The following is a 22594-nucleotide window of genomic DNA, read 5'->3' as shown; positions in this document are numbered from 1 at the left end:
AATTGGTCTGATCATTTTCAGTTCATCTGAGAAATTATGGAAGTACTTTTCATTGTTAGTTTCTTTTTATTTTGTTGTTTAATAGAATTTGAAAGAAGATCTGAATGGCCAAGGTGATCAAGATATAGGTAAGCTCAATAGAAATAGCTTATTGATGAAGCAGTTATAATAGAAGTGGAACTGACTAATTGTAAACTGTTGCAGGTAGCTCCTTTCAGTGCACCTGTTCTGTCTTTTGGTGTGCTCACAAGATGCCTGTTAAGAAGAAGAGAAAATCTTCAGGATCAGAAGATGCCAGCATGAAAAAATGTAGAATAAGCAGGTGGGTACCAATTTAGCTTTAAGACTTTCTTCACCACTTTCCCAGAGGCCCACTTACATGCCCCAAAGCCCAGTTATCATGCTGATGTGATATTAACCACTAACATATATCAACTGTTTTACTTATTCAAATTCAACAAAGCCTGGATTTTATGGATTGTTGACCGCAATAAATATTTTAACTGCATCTTAGAAATAATTGAAAATTTGAAGCTCTCCATTTGATTTATAAAGCCTATTATAAATCTGAGTCTGAAGACCCGAAACATCACCCATTCTTTTTCTCCAGGTATTCTGCCTGACCCACTGAGTTGAGACGCAAACTGAGACTTTACGTCTATCTTCGGTATAAACCTAAAAAATTGTTTCCATGATTTCAATATTAAATTCCTCCTGTGAGAAGTTTGATATCTTGGTAATTATACTTTCCAGATAATTTAATTACATTTTTTAGAGAAACATCTTTTCATTATCTATTGATCAATTTAAGAACTCCAATATAAGTGGCAAGCATGCATGGGCCAAATGTTTTATTTAGATAGGGCAGAAATATTTTTTATTCTGATGTTTATAAATGAAACTGAAGAGGCATATTTTGCTAATGCTTATTTAACACTCAATAATACATCCAAGATGACAAAAAGGTTCACTTATAGCTGCTGTTGGCTTTAATATTTTTGATTCTTCTAACATTTAAATTATGAGTTTAGGATATTTTAATTAGGAATTTGAGGCGGGGGGGCTTGTGCTGAAAGCTGGAAAAACTCTTCCCATTAGATTTAGATGAGAATAAAAGTGAGGAATCTGGTGGAGCAAAAATGCCAGGCTGGATTTATTTGGCCAAATGGTTTGTTCAATTGCATGCATTCTTTGTAATATAAGAGCTTGAAGAATGAAATAAAAAATTAACCTGTTTCAAGGAAAATGTTCACTGACCAGTTTCGTCTTTTTAAGTTTCTGTAGAGTACAGACGCCATCTAGATTAATAAGTGATGACAGTTTTTCAAGCAAAAAGTGCCTAGCTTGGTTTTATGAATATGCAGGTAAGAATTTTGAGGTATATTGTTACGTTATGGCAAGTTATGATGCCTTAAAATGTAATTACTAGTCTTCATTAAAAATGCCTACAAATATATTGAGAGGCAATTTAAATTCAGTGCTTTCTTTCTGCAGGATCTGAATAGAGGGGAACATGATATTTCAGTCTATTGGAACTGTGGAAAAGTAGTAAATAGTGTTATTCCAATGCGGCATTTCTATTATGTCTGTTGTATGTCAGTTGCACAACAGCAGATCATGATCAGGGAGAATGTTAATTCTGCCTGTTAACGTTAACTTTTTTAATGTAACAAGTTCTTGACCCGTATCTACAAAAAAATATTAACTCCCCTCCCCTCATCATGTCCTACCCAAGAACAAAACCAAGCAATGTTATTGAAGTGCATGAATGGTAAGTGGCTTTTAGTCTAAAGAAACATACTGTTATCATGGCGCAAAGGAATATACAAATTATTAAGCGTATATCTCCCAAATTTTGAGACTTTAAGATCATTCTGAATTGCTCTAACCCAGCATTTCGTGATATGGTTATTTAAAGCTTATCATTTGTGACAGGTTTTGGACAAATTCACATTGCACTTTCATAAGAAAGTGTCATTGAACATGGCACCACAATTTCTATCTTTACTTAACATTTCGGTAAGTATTCAAAAGGTATCTAACAACATTCTAGAGAATACATGTTTTTTTGGGGTTTTTACTCATTTTGAGGGAATGTACCCTTTTTTCCCCCTGCTGGTCTATGTATGGGCTGCAATCAACGATAAACAGGCAACCTCGTGCTTGGTTCCTGTTGGTGGCACTGCAGCCACATGTTAGGAGATGTGCTGATGCCGTCTCTAAATGGCTCTAGCACGGTTAGAGCCTCCCCCTATTATAGACAATAGGTGCAGGAGTGGGCCATTCAGCCCCTCGTGCCAGCACCGCCATTCAATATGATAATGGCTGATCATCCACAATCAGTACCCTGTTCCTGCCTTCTCCCCATATGCCTTGACTCCACTATCTTTAAGAGCTCTGTCTAACTCTCTTGAAAGCATCCCGAGAACAAGCCTTCACTGACCTCTGAGGCAGAGAATTCCACAGACTCACAACTTTCTGTGTCAAAAAGTATTTCCTCATCTCTGTTCTGAATGGCTTATCACTTATTCGTAAACTGTGCCCCCTGGTCTGGACTCCCCCAACATCGGGAACATGTTTCCTGCCTCTAGCGTGTCCAAACCCTTAATACTCTTATATGTTTCAATAAGATCCCCTCGCATCCTTCAAAATTCCAGAGTATACAAGCCCAGCCGCTCTATTCTATCAACGTATAACAGTCCCGCCATCCTGGGAATTAACCTGGTGAACCTACTACGCTGCACTCCCTCAATAGCACGAATGTCCTTCCTCAAATTGGGAGAACAAAACTGCACACAATACTCCAGGTGTGGTCTCACTAGGGCCCTGTGCTACTGCAGAAGGACCTCTTTGTTCCTATACTCAACTTCTCTTGTTATGAAGGCCAACATGCCATTTGCTTTCTTCACTGCCTGCTGTACCTGCATGCTCACTTTCATTGACTGATGAACAAGGATCCCCAGATCCCGTTGTACTTTCCTTTTTCCCAACTTGGCTCCATTTAGATAATAATCTGCCTTCCTGTTTTTGCCACCAAAGTGGACAACCTTACATTTATCCACATTAAACTGCGTCTGTCATGCATCTGCCCATTCACCTAACCTGTCCAAGTCACCCTGCATCCTCATAGCATCCACTTCACAATTGACACTGCCACCCAGTTTTATGTCCTCTGCAAATTTGCTAATGTTACTTTTAATCCCTTCATCTAAATCATTCATGTGTATTATAAATAGCTGTGGTCCCAGCACCAAGCCTTGTGGTACTCCACTAGTCACTGCCAAAATACCAAGCTTCTTTTCAGCACCCCATTACAATGATGAAGATCAGGAGCTCCAAATGGGTGGATTGATAAGATGGGGTGGGGGTTATTATTTTATCAACTCCACATACTGGTGTTATATAGTATGCTGTGCCAGTGACTATATACAGTAGATCAATTCATTTTTGTACATATGACATTGCATTAAAGTTTAAATGTTTCTTGTCCCACCTGTGTCTAACTTCTGCGCTAATGTTACTAATTGGATGGATTAGATTTAGTACTCTACGTATATTGGCAACTGTTATAACATGGGGCCATGAAATTATGTGAGATATATAATCTCCTCTTGCAGCATATTCTCTTCAGTGTCTCATCCAAGCATGAAGCTGTACAAGCTGTGGATTGGAGCTACATGTAGCCAATGTCAATATCAAACCCTTCATCTAAGGCATGGAGCCAATTAAACAGAAGTTAATTATATGTATTTAATACCACCAAAAATCAACCACAGCTTCAGACAAATTAAATTGAAAAGGAAAGTTCTAGAAATATTTAGCTCGGGCAGCATCTGAGAAAAGAGAAACAGTTAATATTTTAGATCCAAGACGCTTTGTGAGAACACAGAGAAGGATCTTTGACCCATAATGTTAACTCTTTTCTCTTACCACGGACATTACTATTTTATGTTTTTGTTTAATCTCTCCAGCAACTGCAGTTGTTTTTCCTAATTCAAAATATTGATTTTTATTTTTCACTTCTCCAATTCACGGCACACGTCAGTTTTTATCTATTGTGAACACTTCAGGACTGGCTGTTTCAGTGTATTTAAGTTATATCTGTCAAATTATTTCCGTACTTCAGTATCAACATTTAGAAGCAGATGTTCTTTATGAATTACACCTGATAATGTTATCTTCATTTATAATAGCAACAAATCAAATCTTTTTGATGGGGGGGGGGTTGATCAGTGGAATCCTTTTTTAGATGGTTTAGGTTTATTATTGTCACTTGTACCGAGATACAGTGAAAAGCTTGTTTTGCATGCTATCCAAACAGATCAGGTATACCATACATAGCAACAATTAGTTCAAACTCAAGTAGAATAGATAGGGCAAAGGAGAAGATAGTGCAGAATATAGTTCTCAGTATTTTTGCGCATCATTAGGTTTATTTGCCGAAACTTGAAATTGTCTTTTAACAATGCTGCATGCCACAATTGCCTTTAGTGTATCGCATATCAGTTGCATAACAAAAAATCTAGAGAAGTAGCGCATGTTTATTCTGTCATTATTTAACACAATAATGGAAAGTTAAAGATATCAGAAATTAGGCATAGCAGCAAATATGTGTAGGTTGGTACGCTAATACATTATAATCTAGTGATTGTACTTGTATCATTTGTGTAGTATTAATTTCCAATGAAACTTTGGTTTCATTAATTTTATGGAAACTTTGTATTTGGGTTTTTAATCCACCTATGAGGTGGACTTCACCTGGTTATGCTAAATACAGAACAGATTGTTTAAAAAAGTTGATTGTTACTGGGTATTGCTTGCTCTATGGTGATCTTGAATGACCGTCATCAGTGTACAACTAGCTAAGAAACCAATGGAATGATTCATCACTTATATATTTTCCAGTTGATATTTTGGACAACTGTCATTTGAGTAGTGTAGTGTGATTTTCCTTGCTGAAAAGCATGACGTGCCTTTGTCTTAAAATCGTAAATGAGTGACTACAGACTTATACCCAGTAACAATCAACTCTTTTTCCCCTTTTGAGAGTAGAAAACAGAATAGTTTCTATATAATCTAAGGGCAGAATGCAAACTTGTTATAGAGCATGTCAGAGTTAGGGGGGTAGTTACATGATGAATTGCTTTGGAGAAGGGTGTGGTAGGTACTGGCATTAGCTTGATGTGGCATGAAATGGCTAATTGAAACCATTAAATGCATCATCTTCCTTGGCCATGATAGTTATTGTGTGTATTTCAGAATTTTACAGAGTTATGTTACTGTGCATGTTAATAACATAACATGTTTGGTTTGGGTCTTTTTGGCCCTAACTTGTCTAACTAAGTAAAGAACATGATCATAACACTCTATCCAAATGCAGCAGAATTAGCTATAATGCACTGAGCCACCTTTTTTGGTTAGAATACAGTATTTTTTTTCCCCATTATATCTTAAAGGAACAGACGAAGTTGTTGGTCCTGAGGGGATGGAAAAATTTTGTGAAGATATTGGTGTGGAGCCCGAAAATGTAAGTTTTATCTTGTTTTTTAAATAATTGGTTATTGAAACGGTAATTGAAATAACTCTTAAGCAATACTGGACCATTAATATACTATACCATTAATGGTTCGTAGGTGTGCTGCCACTTTTTTTTTGTTTAACTTCCATTCTTTTAACAAATTGTACAAATTTGTATATAAAATGATTAATGCATAGACAGGGTAAACAGTCAGAACCTTTTTGTAAGGGTGGAAATGTCCAACACTAGGGGGCATAGCTATAACATGAGAGGTGGGAGGTTTAATCGAGATGTGTGCGGCAAGTTTTTCTTTACAATGTGCTGGGACCCTGGAACATGCTGCCGGTGGTGGTGGTGGCAGACACGATAGTGACATTTAAGAGGCTTTTAGATAGGCACATGGGGGTGCAGGGAACAGAGGGACATGGATCACGTACAGGCAGGCGTGATCAGTTTAACTTGGCATAGTGTTCATACATAAAAAATAGGTGCAGGAGTAGGCCATTCGACCCTTCGAGCCAACTTCGAGATCAATATGATCATGGCAGATTATCCAAAATCAGTACCCCGCCTGCTTTTTTTCCCCATATCCCTTGATTCCATTAGCCGTGTGAGCCGAAGGGTCCGTTCCATTGCTGTAATATATTCTATGTTCTAAATTATCAGAGTTTATGAACCTGCTGCTGTAGTGTGGTTTAATTCTCTTGCACTAAATCAATAGAAGATATTAAACACAGGAAAAGCAGAAGTTTTGCCTTAAAATAATTAAATGAGAAAGATGGAATAGTGAATTTATATTGCATTAATTGTTAAACCTTGATTCAATTTTGAAAAATTGTAGTTGATGTTATTTGGATATGAGACTCAATAGCTGTGTAAGTCACAGGAATGATAAATACTAAGTATGATTTTCAACAAATTATCCTGGCACATGTATATTCCAAGTTATAGAATTCCATTCCAAGTCACCAAATCGTAGTTAGCATGGACGAGTTGGGTGGAAGGGCCTGTTTCTGTGCCGTACGACTCTATGGTCCTATTTCCAGCACTCTTAATTATTTTCTGTCAACTCTCAGGCTTTCTCTCTTTTCTCTCAGACTATTTTCCCACCTCTCTCACCAGCAAGTGTTCCATACCATAACAGCTTTCTGGAGATAACGTTTTCTTTTATTTTGTAACCTTTGCCCAGAACATGACACACTGTTATTTGGACTATCCATTGATGGGAATCGTTCTTTTTTATTTGCCCAAGGGCCTCCTCGATATTCCGCAGCTCTGCTCTTGCTCCCCCTCCCCCCGTCGCAACAGGGACAGAGTCCCCCTAGTTCTCACCTTTCACCCCATCAGCTGTCACATACAGCACATAATCCTCCAACATTTTCGTACCCTCCAACGGGATCCCACCACCAGCCAAAACTTCCTATTTCCACTTTCTGCGGAGACAGTTCTCTCCGCACATCCCTGGTTAACTCGGCTCTTCCCACCTCTTACCCAGGTGTTGTCCAAACCAGTCATGATTAATTTCACCTCTACAAAATCTTCTCTCGACCTTCTTTCCATGAAAGCGAATAATCTCACCTTCCCAGGTCTGACCTAATCCCTGTAGGCTGTGGGCCGAGCATCAAAAATGTGCCTAGAAATAGGATTTTGTGACCCAAGTCACCAAACTACATGAAATTTTCACATATTGTGTAATTTTTTAAATATAAATCACCCCTGAAACTCGATATGAAGAAGACTTGCACATTTTTATTAAATTAGAGAAAAAACAGAAAAATGTCAGGAATTTTTTAATCCAATCAAAGCACGTTTAACATTGAGTTGTCTGCCAGTTGGCCAATCACGCACTTTGTTTCAGGCTAGCACACAAAATGGCTGAGGGGGCTTCACAAATGCCTGTTTTACTGGAGATTCCGATTTGTTGTTCTGTGGAATAAATGTCGTGGAAACTTGCAGCAGGTTAATTGTATTTAGTGGGAAAAGCATTAAAAAGGCTGAAGAAAGTGCTGCGAAGTGGATTAAAGTGCAAGAAAGCCTTCAAAGTCCCTGCTGATGTGCTGGAACACAAAGAAGGCCCCCATGAATCAACTAACTGAAAGGTAAGACTAAAGTCTGAATTTATGAAAATCTATCTGTATGGAGTTTAATTCATTTAATTGCACCCTTTTATAATGTGAATAAATTCATTAATTCATTCCTTATTCATTCATTCACTCACTCACTTATTCATTCATTCATGAAATTGAGGGCCTAAACTATAACATAGTCAATTAAACATTGTCACTAATAGCCAGCCTGTTGTAGAGTAATAAGTCTTTAACAGCTAATCTCGGAGCTGCCTGCGAAAACTTACCGGGAAAAAGTGCTCCGATCGCGGGGCATAGGTACTCGCGGTATAGTGAAGCCGCGGTCTAAATTAATAAGCGGCCGATTCGCGATCGCGGAACCGCGAATCATCTCCGCGGGCGGGCGGGGGGGGGGGGGGGGAGGCTGTACATAGTGCCGTCTGTAGCGGTCGTTTTCAGACCTCGATAACGGGAGAAAAACGGAGGTATATCGATCGTTTTTACCGCGAGTACCTAGGTCCCGCGATCGGAGCACTTTTTCCCGGTAAGTTTTCGCAGGCAGCACCGAGATTATTTGTTAAAGACTTATTACTTTACTACAAGCTGGCATTAGTGACAATGTTTAATTGACTGTGTTATAGTTTAGGCCCTCAATTTCATGAATGAATGAATAAGTGAGTGAGTGAATGAATGAATAAGGAATGAATGTATGAATTTATTCACATTATAAAAAGGTGCAATTAAATTAATTAAACTCCATACAGATAGATTTTTATAAATTCAGACTTTAGTCTTACCTTTCAGTTAGAGTTGATTTATGGGGGCCTTCTTTGTGTTCCAGCACATCAGCAGGGACTTTGAAGGCTTTCTTGCACTTTAATCCACTTCGCAGCACTTTCTTCAGCCTTTTTAATGCTTTTCCCACTAGATACAATTAACCTGCTGCAAGTTTCCACGACATTTATTCCACAGAACAACAAATCGGAATCTCCAGTAAAACAGGCATCTGTGAAGCCCCCTCAGCCATTTTGTGTGCTAGCTTGAAACAAAGCGCGTGATTGGCCAACTGGCAATGTTAAACGTGCTTTGATTGGACTAAAAAATTCCCGACATTTTTCCGGTTTTTCTCTAATTTAATAAATATGTGCAAGTCTTCTTCATATCGAGTTTCAGGGGTGATTTATATAAATATTTTTACACAATATGTGAAAATTTCATGTAGTTTGGTGACTTGGGTCACGAAACTGCAGAATAAAGCTCCTCGGCCCACAGCCTACTGGAACCATTCTCGTAACATCTTTTCGCAAAATTTAACGTGTGTGTGTGTGCCCGCCCACCCCCGCTCCAAACCTCCGAGCTCGCTGCCCATTCACAGTAGGCCCCGTCCAAGCCGCCCGCTCACCGAGTTCAGGTCCGTCCTCTCCATCTCTCTCCCCAATCCTCTCCCCATCCCCCCCCTCTCGCCCTCCCACCCCCCCCCTACCCCCACCCTCTGCCCCCCCCTACCCATTCGCTCCTCCCATCCATACCCCCCTCCCACCCCTCTCACCCATCACCCCCCCTCTCACCCATCACCCCCCTCTCACCCATCACCCCCCTGAACCATCACCCCCCTGAACCATCACCCCCCTGAACCATCATCGCCCCCTTCTGAAACCTCAGACCCCTCACCCCCCTCTGACCCCTCTCACCACTCACCCCTCTCACCACTCACCCCTCTCACCACTCACCCCTCTCACCTCTCACCCCTCTCACCTTTCACCCCTCATCCCTCTCTCCCCCCTCCTCTCACCCCTCCTCTCACCCCTCCTCTCACCCCTCCTCTCCCCTCGCTCTCCCCCCTCTCTCCCCACCTCCCTCCCTCTCACCCCCTCCCCCCTCCCTTCCCCTCACCCCCTCCCTTCCCACCTTCCCGCTTCACCCCCCCTCTCCCTCTCCCTCTTGGCCCTCTCTCTCTTTCTCTACCCCTTCACTCTCTGCCCTCACTCTCTCCCCCCACCCCCCCCCCCCCCCTCCTCTCTAGAAGCGCCTGCGAGTTGGGGGCTATGCGTCAGTAGATAGGGCCGTTATGGGGTAAAAGGGCAAATTAATAATATTAATATAATATCAAGGGGGTAGTTAGCGTGTGTGCGGGGGTGACGGGGGGGGGAGGGGGGTAGTTAGTGTGTGTGACGCCGCATGCTGCCCCCCCTTCCCGCAACCGCACATTGGGGGAACAGACCCAACGGGTCTGCACTTGGTCTAGTGTACAGTAAAACTTCAATAATCTAGCACACTCAGAACTTTGGTTTGTACTCTCATATATTCTGAAGTATTTGATATAACACTTATTAATACAATAGCACACCTTTAATTCACTTCTTTAGATGTAACATTGTAGTGAAACAGGCGAGTTTAAAGAATGCAGAAAATGGGGCGCGATGAGCTAGGTACCAAGTCCTGGATTTCCGTAAACTAATGAAACGGATGGAGGTAGTTGTTTTCCCTGCACTGCTCCCTGGACGTACTCCGTCAATGGTAATCCTGCTAACACTGAAAGAGGCCACATGGTCCCCAACTCCTTGCCCGTCTCAAATCCTTTCTACCCCATAGAAATTCCCTACAGTAGCATCGACACAGAACAGCGATTCAAGGCAAGGCCTTATTGATGTACTCGGGGAGCTTGTGTAATTATCCATGTTAGTGAATACAGGAAGCCAGAGTAGAAGGAATCTTATGTCAATCTTACATTTTCTGAAGAAGGGTTCCAACCCAAAATGTCACCTATACCTTTACTCCAGAGATGCTGCATGGTCCACTGAGTAACTCCAGCACTTTGTGTTTTACTTTTTCTTAAACTTTGCATAGAGTTAGCTACTGGAAAACCATGGGCAGAGGCTCCAAACAATCCCAGTATTCCATAAACGTTGAGTTATGTAGAAATTGTACCCCAGCCTTCAGGAGTAGTATCTAGAAACGCTAGAATAAGGTGTGTGCTGACTAACACAGCAATATTTTGATATATGTCAGGGATCGCATGCTGGGTGCTGACCTCTTCAAATCTGCAAAACTCACATGTTTACAATCTGAACGTCACCTATCCATGTTCTCCAGAGATGCTGCCTGACCTGCTGAGTTACTCCAGCAACTAGTGTCCTATTGTGCATTAACCAGCATCTGCAATTCTTTGTTTCTGCAGTTCTAAAATGGGCTTGGTATTTCTAATCAGCGCTAATAATGCCCTGGCTGTAAGCTGGTGGTAATTACGTGTTGTGTGCCTGTTCCTGATGGGTTGTCAAATTACAGAGGCGGGTATTTAGATACAAGAACTAGACTCAGTGGGACCCGTTGGGTCCCAGCATCACACGGGAGGGCTGGTCCCCCAACGCAATATTCCACCCCTCCACAGATTCCAATATTGGTGGCCTGTGGGGGGGGGGGGGGGTTCTGTAGCGCTAGCAGGGCTCTCGCTTAACCTTTTTTCCTTGTTGCCAGCTGGGCAACCTTGGCAGCTTTTTAGGTTGCCAAATGACAGTTTAGGTGGTCATTTAAGATAGCTTGCATGATGCGTGCTCGGACGAAGTGCATAGTTACCAGTCGGAATTACGCTCAATGAAGCATTCACATATTATTTCTGCTTCAAATAAAGTCACAAACTAACATATTCACAAATCATGACATGATATATACCACAATGACATGCAGCAAAATTATAATACAGTATATCAACTCTTTACACATTGTAATTAATGCAATTTTTATTATTTCTTTCCACTTCCAAACAAAAATGTGGTTGGATTATTCAGCGTATGATCAACCTGTGTCAATAAATCCTGGACCTTGATAACATATATGCTTAACCATGCACACTACAGATTGATGCAAGCATGTTTTCTGTGAAGGACCGAAAATTATCATGACATGGCCATAGCATGGGTCGTTATTGCTATTGGTACAGAAGCACTCTCTCTTCCCACATAATTCATCCACAACAAAATATACAGGTTGCAAGGAATTTTCTTAAGGCATTTTATGATTATAGCTGTTAAAACTGACTATACCCATCTGACATTACACTAACTAACAAGAGATGGCCAAAGGACATAAATGCAGCAAATGTTCTTTTGGTAATATATTTAAAGGTGTCAAGACGCCACATTACCTGACATTCAGATTAGATAGAAACATAGAAAATAGGTGCAGGAGTAGGCCATTCGGCCCTTCGAGCCTGCACCGCCATTTGATATGATCATGGCTGATCATCCAACTCCGTATCCCATCCCTGCCTTCTCTCCATAACCCCTGATCCCTTTAGCCACAAGGGCCACATCTAACTCCCTCTTAAATATAGCCAATAAACTGGCCGCAACTACCTTCTGTGGCAGAGAATTCCACAGATTCACCACTCTCTGTGTAAAAAATGATTTCCTCATCTCGGTCCTAAAGGTCTTCCCTCTTATCCTTAAACTGTGACCCCTAATTCTGGACTTCCCCAACATCGGGAATAATCTTCCTCCATCAAGCCTGTCCAACCCCTTAAGAATTTTGTAAGTTTCTATAAGATCCCCCCTCAGTCTTCTGAATTCCAACGTGTACAAGCCGAGTCTATCCAGTCTTTCCTCATATGAAAGTCCTGCCATCCCAGGAATCAGTCTGGTGAACCACCTCTGTACTCCCTCTATGGCAAGAATGTCTTTCCTCAGATTAGGAGACCAAAACTGTACGCAATACTCCAGGTGTGGTCTCACCAAGACCCTGTACAACTGCAGTAGAACCTCCCTGCTCTTATACTCAAATCCTTTTGCTATGAATGCTAAAATACCATTTGCTTTCTTCACTGCCTGCTGCACCTGCATTCCTACTTTCAATGGCTGGTGTACCATGACACCCAGTTCTCGTTGCATCTCCCCTTTTCCTAATCGGCCACCATTCAGATAATAGTCTACTTTCCTGTTTTTGCCACCAACGTGGATAACCTCACATTTATCCACATTATACTGCATCTGCCATGCCTTTGCCCACTCACCCAACCTATCCAAGTCACCTTGCAGCCTCCTAGCATCCTCCTCACAGCTAACACTGCCCCCCAGCTTCGTGTCATCCGCAAACTTGGAGATGTTGCATTCAATTCCCTCATCCAGATCATTAATATATATTGTAAATAGCTGGCGTCCCAGCACTGAGCCTTGCGGTACCCCCACTAGTCACTGGCTGCCATTCTGAAAAGGACCTGTTTACTCCTCCTCTTTGCTTCCTGTCTGCCAGCCAGTTCTCTATCCACATCAATACTGAACCCCCAATACCGTGTGCTTTAAGTTTGTATGCTAATCTCTTATGTGGGACCTTGTCGAAAGCCTTCTGAAAGTCCAGATATAACACATCCACTGGTTCTCCCTTATCCACTCTACTAGTTACATCTTCTAAAAATTCTATAAGATTCGTCATGATTTACCTTTCATAAATCCATGCTGACTTTGTCCAATGAACTCACCACTTTCCAAATGTGCTGCTATCCCATCTTTAATAACTGACTCCAGAATTTTCCCCACCACCGATGTTAGACTAACTGGTCTGTAATTCCCCGTTTTCTCTCTCCCTCCCTTTTTAAAAGGTGGTGTTACATTAGCTACCCTCCAGTCCTCAGGAACTACTCCAGAATCTAAAGAGTTTTGAAAAATTATCACTAATGCATCCACTATTTCTGGGGCTACTTCCTTAAGTACTCTGGGATGCAACTTATCCGGCCCTGGGGATTTATCGGCCTTTAATCCATTCAATTTACCTAACACCACTTCCCGGCTAACCTGGATTTCACTCAGTTCCTCCATCTCATTTAACGCCCGGTCCCTTGCTATTTCCGGCAGATTATTTATGTATTCCTTACTGAAGACAGAACCAAAGTAATTATTCAATTGGTCTGCCATGTCCTTGTTCCCCATGATCAATTCGCCTGTTTCTGACTGCAAGGGACCTACATTTGTTTTAACTAATCTTTTCCTCTTGACATATCTATAAAAGCTTTTGCAGTCAGTTTTTATGTTCCCTGCCAGTTTTCTTTCATAATCTATTTTCCCTTTCCTAATTAAGCCTTTTGTCCTCCTCTGCTGGACTCTGAATTTCTCCTAGTCCTCTGGTAGGCGGCTTGTTCTGGCTAATTTGTAGGCTTCCTCGTTTGTTTTGATACCATCCCTGATTTCCCTTGTTATGCACGGATGCACTACCTTCCCTGATTTATTATTTTGCCAAACTGGGATGAACACTTGTTGTAGTTCATCCATGCAGTTTTTAAATGCCTTCCATTGCATATCCACCGTCAACCCTTTAAGAATCATTTGCCAGTCTATCCTGGCCAATTCACGTCTCATACCCTCAAAGTCACCTTTCTTTAAGTTCAGGACCCTTGTTTCTGAATTAACAATGTCACTCCATCCTAATGAAGAACTCAACCATATTATGGTCACTCTTGCCCAAGGGGCCACGCACAACAAGACTGCTAACTAACCCTTCCTCATTACTCAATACCCAGTCTAGAATAGCCTACTCTCTCGTTGGTTCTTCTACATGTTGGTTTAGAAAACTATCCCGCATACATTCCAAGAAATCCTCTTCCTCAGCACCCCTGCTAATTTGATTCACCCAATCTATATGTAGATTGAAGTCGCCCATTATAATGGTTTTACCTTTGTTGCACGCGTTTCTAATTTCCTGTTTGATGCCATCACCAACTCCACTACTACTGTTAGGTGGCCTGTACACAACTCCCACTAGCGTTTTCAGCCCCTTAGTGTTTCGCAGCTCTACCCATATCGATTCCACATCCTCCAAGCTAATATCCTTCCTTTCTATTGCGTTAATCTCCTCTCTAACCAGCAACGCTACCCCGCCTCCTTTTCCTTTCTGTCTATCCCTCCTGAATATTGAATATCCCTGGATGTTCAGCTCCCAGCCTTGGTCACCCTGGAGCCATGTCTCCGTGATCCCAACTATATCATAGTCATTAATAACTATCTGCACATTCAACTCATTCACCTTATTACGAATGCTCCTTGCATTAAGATACAAAGCCTTCAGGCTTGTCTTTACAACACTCTTACCCCTTATACAATTATGTTGAAAGTGGCCCTTTTTGATTTTTGCCCTGGTTTTGTCTGCCTGCCACTTTTACTTTTCACCTTGCTACCTATTGCTTCTACCCTCATTTTACACCCCACTGCCTCTCTGCTCTTGCACCCATCCCCCTGCCACATAGATGTATGTGTTGTGAACAGTAATGAAGATACCCAGTTTGTAAGCAACATTTATTTTTTTAATTGTTGATAAACGCTTTTTCCATTATTCCCACTTCAGAATTAACGTTAAAATTTCAACTGAAATATCTCCTGACCAAATTTGTGATGTATATGACTGACTGTAGAAGTAAAACCTGGATAAATCCAACGTTTAGTTGTGAATGTTGCTCATTAAATAACTACAGTACTGATACTCCATATTAAGAGCATTGATTTGTCATTAAAATGAATTCTGTAATAACGTGTCAACGGAAGCAGTGACAATCGAACACTGGTTTTAATGTTTCACGTGTTCACAATTTAATTAATCCATCTTTATGGATTAAAACAAATAATAACATTGGGAATTAAAACATATTTGATTGCATTCCATTATCATAGTCAATGTTAGCTCTGAAGACATTTCCAGCACAATAGGGTCGGGGGGTGTGAATCAGTGCAGGATGGATAGATGGGGGGGGGGCTTGAGAAGGCAATCGGTGCGGATTGGATGGATTGAGGCAGGGGAAATAGTGCGTGTTGGTTGGAGTAGGTAAAATTGTGAAGGGAGAGCGCGGGGGATGACTGGGGTTGAATGAGGGGGATCTGTGCAGGATGGATGGGGGGAGCAGTGCAGGATGAAGGGGGAGAGCAGTGCAGGATGGATGGGAAGGGGGGTCAGTACAGGATGAATTGGGGGACCAGTGTAGGATTGATGGGGAGTGGCAGGAGAATCAATGCGAGGTGGATAGGGAGATCAGTGCAGGATGAATAGATGGGGGGGGGGGGGGTGGAGTAGATGAGGAGGGGAGCACAGGGGATGTCAGTGAGGACTGAATAGAGGCAGGATTGAGGATCAGTGCAGGATGGAGAGGAGGGGTCTCAGGATAAAGGGAGTGGAGGGGGGCGTACGAGAGAGAGAGAGAGAGAGAGAGAGAGAGAGAGAAAGGGGCAGAGGAGGTGGGAAGGAAGGCCAGCGCTCCTCGGACAACACCGGCATCATCGCTGCCTTGGTGGTCCCTGTCAGGCATGGAAATCGCTATCAAAATATGGAGGGGACCGGGGGACAGAATATCTTGGCGGCCGCGCGTGCATGCGCACACTCACACGCGCGAGGCTTTGGAGGCTCTGTGAACGGTAATTTGAGCTCCCCCCCCCCCTACTTCCGCCTCTGACCGACACATCCCTCCTCCAAGGGTTTGTTTTGAAAGCACCGTTGGTGGAGTGGCAGGCAGCGGCCGTTATCAGGCCGGGCGGGGTGCGGGAGGAGGAGGAGATGGAGCCACCTTTCCCACAACCATCCCCGACACAAAACAACATGTCCCTTTTCTCCAGAGATGCTGCCGGACCCACGGAGTTACTCCAGTTTTTTGTGTCTATCTTCGGTATAAACCCGTATCTGCGTGCCAAGCCGAGCAAAATGACTCGCCGTTTAGGTTGCCCGGCGGCACTTTGGGTGGTCAGTGGCACCCGGGCAACCGCTAGTTTGGGTGTTGTGGGCTTAAGGGACTGGTTTCTAAAGGACTAATATGGACATTGTGGGACGAATGGATTCTTGGGCTGGCGGCAGTCTTACAAACAAGCCTGTTGTGCTGGCAGCTCACTCACTCACGGCTGGTGGGCTGGCAGTTGACTCACGGCTATTCCTTGAAATTCCATTTCAAGCAGGGTGCAAGGCCACCAAATTCAAGTGCAATTTCATACCATTTCAAGCAGGGTGCAAGGTCACTAAAGACAGCGAGTCGTGACCTCTACTTCCTCCATCTTGCAGAGACTGAACCACACCCACACTTCTGGGTTTTATAGTCGTCGTCCCCTCCCACCCGAAGGGGCGTGGCCTACATGGCGTGATTGTCAGGAGAGAGAATCTCAACATTTTTTAAACACTAATAACTTTTTTTTATTGATGGGAAAAATCCTCGGCACCTGATGAGCAGAGGGGGGCTCTGTTTTTTGTAAAATCAATATAAAGCGTTTTTTGTAAAATTAATATAAAGCGCAAACAGGAAGTGGTCAAGATTAGACTTTTAATTATATAGAAGGCAAGGCAACTTTAATTAAGCAAGGCGACTTTAATTAGGAAGGCAACTTTAATTAGGCAACACAGTTTTAGCATTTGCAAGCTAAAGGCAACACAGCTTTAGCATTTCCAATCCATAAGCAATACAGCTTTAGCATTTCCAAACCAAAGGCAACACAGCTTTAGCATTTCCAAACCAAAGGCAACACAGCTTTAGCATTTCCAAACCAAAGGCAACACAGCTTTAGCATTTCCAAACTATATTTTCAAACCACATTAAGGGCACTGACGTCAGTAAAACCACTCACAGTTTAGTAGACATGTGTTCAGTGTTATTCACAGCTCAGACTGAGAGACGTGACCCTCTCGCTCCCCCATCTTGCTGAGATTGACTGAGGCACTCAACACTTCCGGGTTTTATAGTCCCTCCAGAAGGGGCATGGCCTTGAGGAGAGAGAATCTCAACATTTTTTTAACACTAATAACTCTTTTATTTTTCATCGATGGGAAAAATCCTCTTGTCCTGCGCAGCGGAGGGGGACTCTTGAGTAAGATGGCCAAAAATCACAGCCGTAAATGGCAGTGTTTTTTCTAAAATCAATATACAGAACAACAGGAAGTGGTCAAGATCAGATTTTTAGTAATATAGATTAGCCTAGTGTGTTAAGACACATGGCCTCCAGATGAAAGGAAGACTGGTTAACCAGTTGGCTCTCTTGTCTACTGCATTTGCTGCCCTGTTGGAGCCTCTGAGCCAGGGTGAAGCACAGACCGTAAGTTATAGACCAATGTATACGATGTGCTGAAAATGCACCTAATTTTTTTTTGTCTGCAGATTATCATGTTAGTATTAGCATGGAAGCTGGAGGCTCAAAACATGGGGTTTTTCACTAAAGAAGAGTGGCTAAAAGGAATGACGTCATTACAGTAAGAAATCTCTGCAATTATGCCTTTCACAATAAAACTGAAATTATAGCATGACAGTCCATTCCTTTCTGTTTAATATCTACCACATGCTAAAAAATGTGCTTATTCTGAATAAACGTGCACGTAACGTATGAAAACTTTGTTTATGCGTGGGAAAATCTTTTTTTAATGCAACATTTGTTTTAACCTAGATGTGACTGCACAGAGAGGCTACAGAGCAAGTTTGATTATTTGCGCTCGCAACTCAATGACCTATCAGCTTTCAAACAAATTTACAGATATGCCTTTGATTTTGCTAGAGTAAGACAAAAAAAATATTTCTTCAAGTTGATTCTCCATTTCTTTTCATGAAAGTTATCACAAACCCCTCTATGTCCCCTCTTCTAGGATAAAGACCAGCGTAGCCTTGATATTGATACTGCAAAGTCTATGTTAGCTCTGCTCTTAGGAAGAACGTGGGCTCTGTTCTCTGCCTTCTACCAATTTTTGGAGGTACTTTGTTAATTCTTTAAAAATAATTCTCCAAAATCATTGCAAAAAACCCCCCACAAATTTAACGGAATGTAGTAAATGGGGATTTTTACATAGTATGTTTTTCATAACGCCTCTACTCTCTTTGCAGCAATCAAAATACAGAGTTATGAATAAAGATCAATGGTTCAACGTGTTGGAATTCAGCAGAACTGTACTCGCAGACCTTAGCAACTATGATGAAGATGGTGCATGTAAGTTTCTTTCCCCTATCTGCAGTTATTCAAATATAATTGCAAAATAAATTGTAATTTCAAGTTGCTTTTGATTTCAGGGCCTGTTCTGCTTGATGAATTTGTTGAGTGGCAGAAAGCAAGGCAATCATCGTAACAAGATGGAGGGAAAGAGAACTAAGGGAGAGCAATAATGCTTTGCTATCCAACCAAACTACATCTTTAATTATGAAATGGAAAGTATTTGTCAAAAGCCATCTTTTATGCTAGCTACAGACTTTTCAGTGTTACAAGAGGGGAGAAGGTTTTCAAGTTGCATCTATACTAAGCATTTTATTATGTATTCATCAACTATGGCACCCGATGTTAAGATTTTGTCCAGTCTTAAGTCTTAATGCTTTTGACAATATCTGTTTATAACTTCATACGTACTTTGATGAAGCACATTAAAAATTATAGGTTTTCATTAGAAACAGAAACTATTTTCATGTGACTGAAAGATGAAAGGCCTTGAAGTGTATGGATGCATTTTTCAGTTGTTGGAAAGTATGCTATTGTACCAGACGTTTGCCATTCTGGTACTGTACCAAAAACTTACTGAACCTCATCATATGTTATTGTAACTATATAGCACCTTTTCTGTGATATAGTATATCAATGGGTACTGGTGCTGTTCTAGGACTGTGAGCTCAGGGTTAATGGTAATGACAGTAGCACCACTGCTAATCCATGTAACAGAGGATTACATGTGATGCAAATGTATATTTAAACTTGTTCATTTACATTGTTAAGGTATCCACAGATCTGCCCAATTTCAAAAGCTTTATTTTATACCCTTTAAGAACAAAATGGAATATGGTCATATAATTATAAATTAGAGTGGGGAGAAAGTATAATCAGAACCGCATGAAATGGAATTCTTCAGCGAGTAAGCATGTGGTTTTGACTAGTTTTTAGCACTAGGAGGTAACTTGCCACAATTGGCCCACTGTACTAAGTACATTTTTAGATAATACAATATCAAATATTTCATTCTCCAGGGTTGAAGCCTGTAAATTAGCTTGAATTCTGAATACTGAACTCAAATACTGAATACTAATATGATCAGTGAAAGCTTTTGTACAAAGGTGATACTGTGGGACCTTCAATTTAAAAGAAAATTCATGCTCATTAGCATCTAAAGTTGAAATATTGACAGTGAAGCCCTTGTGTATATAGAATGTATGATCTAAATACTTCAAATTGAAAAACTGAACTACAAGTGCAGTGTGGTTTTGTTTTTTTGTTGTTTTTTTTTTTTTTTTACCCTTCGGTACTTCAGATTCAAGCAGATCCTTACCAACTCCTAAACTTATTTTTTGCTGAAGGTATTGTGGCGACTTAATGTGTAAGAAGGAACTGCAGATGCTGGTTTAAACCAGAGATGGACACAAAAAGCTGAAGTAACTCAGCGGGCCAGGCAGCATCTCTGGAGAGAAGGAAGGGGTGACATTTTGGGTCGAGACCCTTCTTCAGACCAGTCTGAAGTTACTCCAGCTTTTTGTGTCTATCTTGCGGCGACTTAATTGCTAGAACAGTATGGCAAGTTCAGAAACAATAAAAGCTACTGATTTACTGTTCGCTCAAAGGCCCACAAAGTTAAATGTCGAGTGGTGTTTTGGGATGCACTTTACATGGTTCTGTACATCCTAGTGACAGTTAATATTCAAAAGTAATGTGTATCTGATTTTTTTTTTTTTTTCACAAGTTCACATTTTACAATTGTCTTACAAGGTCTTACAGATTTGTAATTGAGTTCTTTGGCCTGAAAGTGCAAAGGGCCAAAACACAGGATTGCTCAACTTTAAGAACCAATTGGTAAAATCCTGTATGACCTCCATCCACCTGTTTACACAAGATAAGCCATTATGAACCCTCTGCTGGAGTGAGCATTCAATTTTTGATCTATACCAATGCCATCATACTCTGTCCCTCTCAGTAAAAGTTATTAATGTGAATGAGGCTAGTTGCTGCAGAATCAGTTACTTGAAAAGTTTTCTTTTTAAACTGCTAAATGATTTATTGTGACAGTTTGTCTGAAATGATATATGTTCCTTCTCTGCGGCTAGTTCTTCCCACTTGTAAAGTAACCAACAACAATTGAATGAAGTTTAGCTTTTGTAGCACTGTGGATCTTTAAACAAATATAATTGTTTTTGTGAAAAAAATCCTTTGGTACAGTAGGATAATTATTAAGAGTATAAAAAAAACTTATCAAATCTTCAGTAAATATTATGTGGTTGTTTTCTTAAAGGTACAAGGGACGGTTTAAAATATATTATTTTTAATTTTTGATTTTTTGATATGTTTGATATATTTCTACCCTCTGACGATGTTATTTTTTAATGTCACCAAGAAACTAGTGCATCAATGTCTGCTCTAGAGGTCTCTTCCCATTGTAACTGCCAAGTTTGGCAAATGGCAGTCTTTCCCATGCAGTTGCAGTTTTGAACTTTTCAGACTTCAGTGTTAACAATGTGATGCCGAAAAGTCAGAACATTCTTGAGATTCCTTGTGGAGCCTGCTATTTATGACACTCAAAAGCTTTCTGGTGAGGAGACATGAGCTAACAGATCTTGGTCTAGATGATGCACAATAAAGCAAAAGCATTTAGAATATTTTTTTTAAGTCACACAGTCAGTGTTCATCTTTCAAATTACTTTTCTCTATATTGCTTGAAAATCATCTAAATAAAGTGCCCAACCAGTTCGATATATGGCAGACCCTCAATGTACTTAATTGTACTTAACATACAAGCTGTAAATCGTACAACAGAGAGCATTATTATTCAACCAATGAGCTAATTAAAGTTGGAAATATTTTAGCTAATTAAATTTCATTTGCGACTAACTCCAATAGATTCAGATATAAGCATGGTTGGAATATATGTTTATTTATTCCTTTTTAATTTTCCTATTTTATTCAGTTGCCTCTTTAAAAGAGAGAGCCTTTGCCACATGATGAGTTCTGGTTTCTGCATATTGACTGGATATGAGAAACACTGTCATAAAATGTGAAATGCTTAAGAATATCCAAGGAATTTGTTGTCCGCTTTTTTCCCCTTTCATAACTGAAAGATGCCCAGAACAGATTTCCTAAATCATAGAAATTAATAGTTGTAGTTTAATTCCAGATTATTATTTTTTTAAGTAATTTGTGATCAAAGACATTAAAATAGCAAAATGTGCCCTGTGAATAGAGAGGATGGTATTTCTTCCTTGTCCGTAAAATAATACCCTAATCTTTGAGAAACTCCCTTTTGCAGTATTTAGAAAGAATATCAATAGAAATAGATTGAAACGTACAGGTTGTGTAAGTTAAATGTACGTATTTCTTTTAAAGGGACATACTGTCGGTAAAACCTATAGTTCAGAGTACTTAAAATAATTTTTAAATATGCTGCTGAATATATACTTGCAATTTTTTTTCTTTTGTCATTTTCCAACGTGCATTTTAATCCCTCTGTTTTCTCTCAATCTGAGGCAGAAGAATATTGTAGAGTGTAACAAGATGATTATTATGCATGCATGTTGTGCTAAAAGGATAGAATCCGGTATTGTTAATAATTCAATCCAGTTTACAACTCTTTAAAAAAAAAAAAAAAAAGATTTCAACTTATTACAACTTTGCATTGTTGGGACGATCCTATAAAAGGAACACAACTCTTATTTTCTGATTTCACTGTTCCTACTCGGTGGTATCCACTCACTTTCCTTTGGATCGGAATTATGTTTATATATTTTTGCATTGCCAAATTGCAAACCTATTTAAATTGAATGATAAACTTTATAAAGAGGTTCATAATGGAATATAAAATGACTTTGCATGTTTTCATATTTAAAAGATATTGGTGAAAAGAAAACCAATTGCAATGCAACTTAAAGCAGGATTACTGACAAGCCAAGGACTGTGAACTCTGGCATTTTAGTTATATAATAAAAAAAGGAACAGTGTTTATTTAAGTGTCTTAATTCATAATTGGTGATATTGAAAATCAATTCACCTCTTGCTCATATAACCACAAATAGTCTAAATATTTTTGCACACCCAATGGAGAATAAGATTGTGGATTT

The 22594-nt window shown here is 40.5% G+C and overlaps 1 protein-coding gene across 9 annotated transcripts in view; it reads left to right on the top strand.

Annotated features, from left to right (window-relative positions):
• Positions 1-21133, top strand: part of dcun1d5 (defective in cullin neddylation 1 domain containing 5) — a 32375-nt gene extending 11242 nt beyond the window's left edge. For 4 of the 9 annotated variants that reach the window (XM_033022655.1, XM_033022661.1, XM_033022662.1 and 1 more), the window contains exons 3-11: positions 86-128; positions 205-322; positions 1276-1364; positions 5457-5527; positions 17687-17778; positions 17970-18078; positions 18166-18270; positions 18401-18503; positions 18584-21133. In XM_033022655.1, the coding sequence (XP_032878546.1) occupies positions 86-128; positions 205-322; positions 1276-1364; positions 5457-5527; positions 17687-17778; positions 17970-18078; positions 18166-18270; positions 18401-18503; positions 18584-18639 (786 nt within the window). In that variant the 3' untranslated portion in view covers positions 18640-21133. The remainder of the gene's footprint in view (positions 1-85; positions 129-204; positions 323-1275; positions 1365-5456; positions 5528-17686; positions 17779-17969; positions 18079-18165; positions 18271-18400; positions 18504-18583) is intronic. The other 5 variants (XM_033022656.1, XM_033022660.1, XM_033022663.1 and 2 more) reach the window with 3 other exon arrangements.
• The last annotated feature ends 1461 nt before the right edge of the window (positions 21134-22594 follow it).

This window comes from Amblyraja radiata, chromosome 6 (assembly GCF_010909765.2).
Source record: "Amblyraja radiata isolate CabotCenter1 chromosome 6, sAmbRad1.1.pri, whole genome shotgun sequence".
In the NCBI taxonomy this organism is placed as follows: domain Eukaryota; kingdom Metazoa; phylum Chordata; class Chondrichthyes; order Rajiformes; family Rajidae; genus Amblyraja; species Amblyraja radiata.
This window is presented reverse-complemented; position numbering and strand designations above follow the sequence as displayed.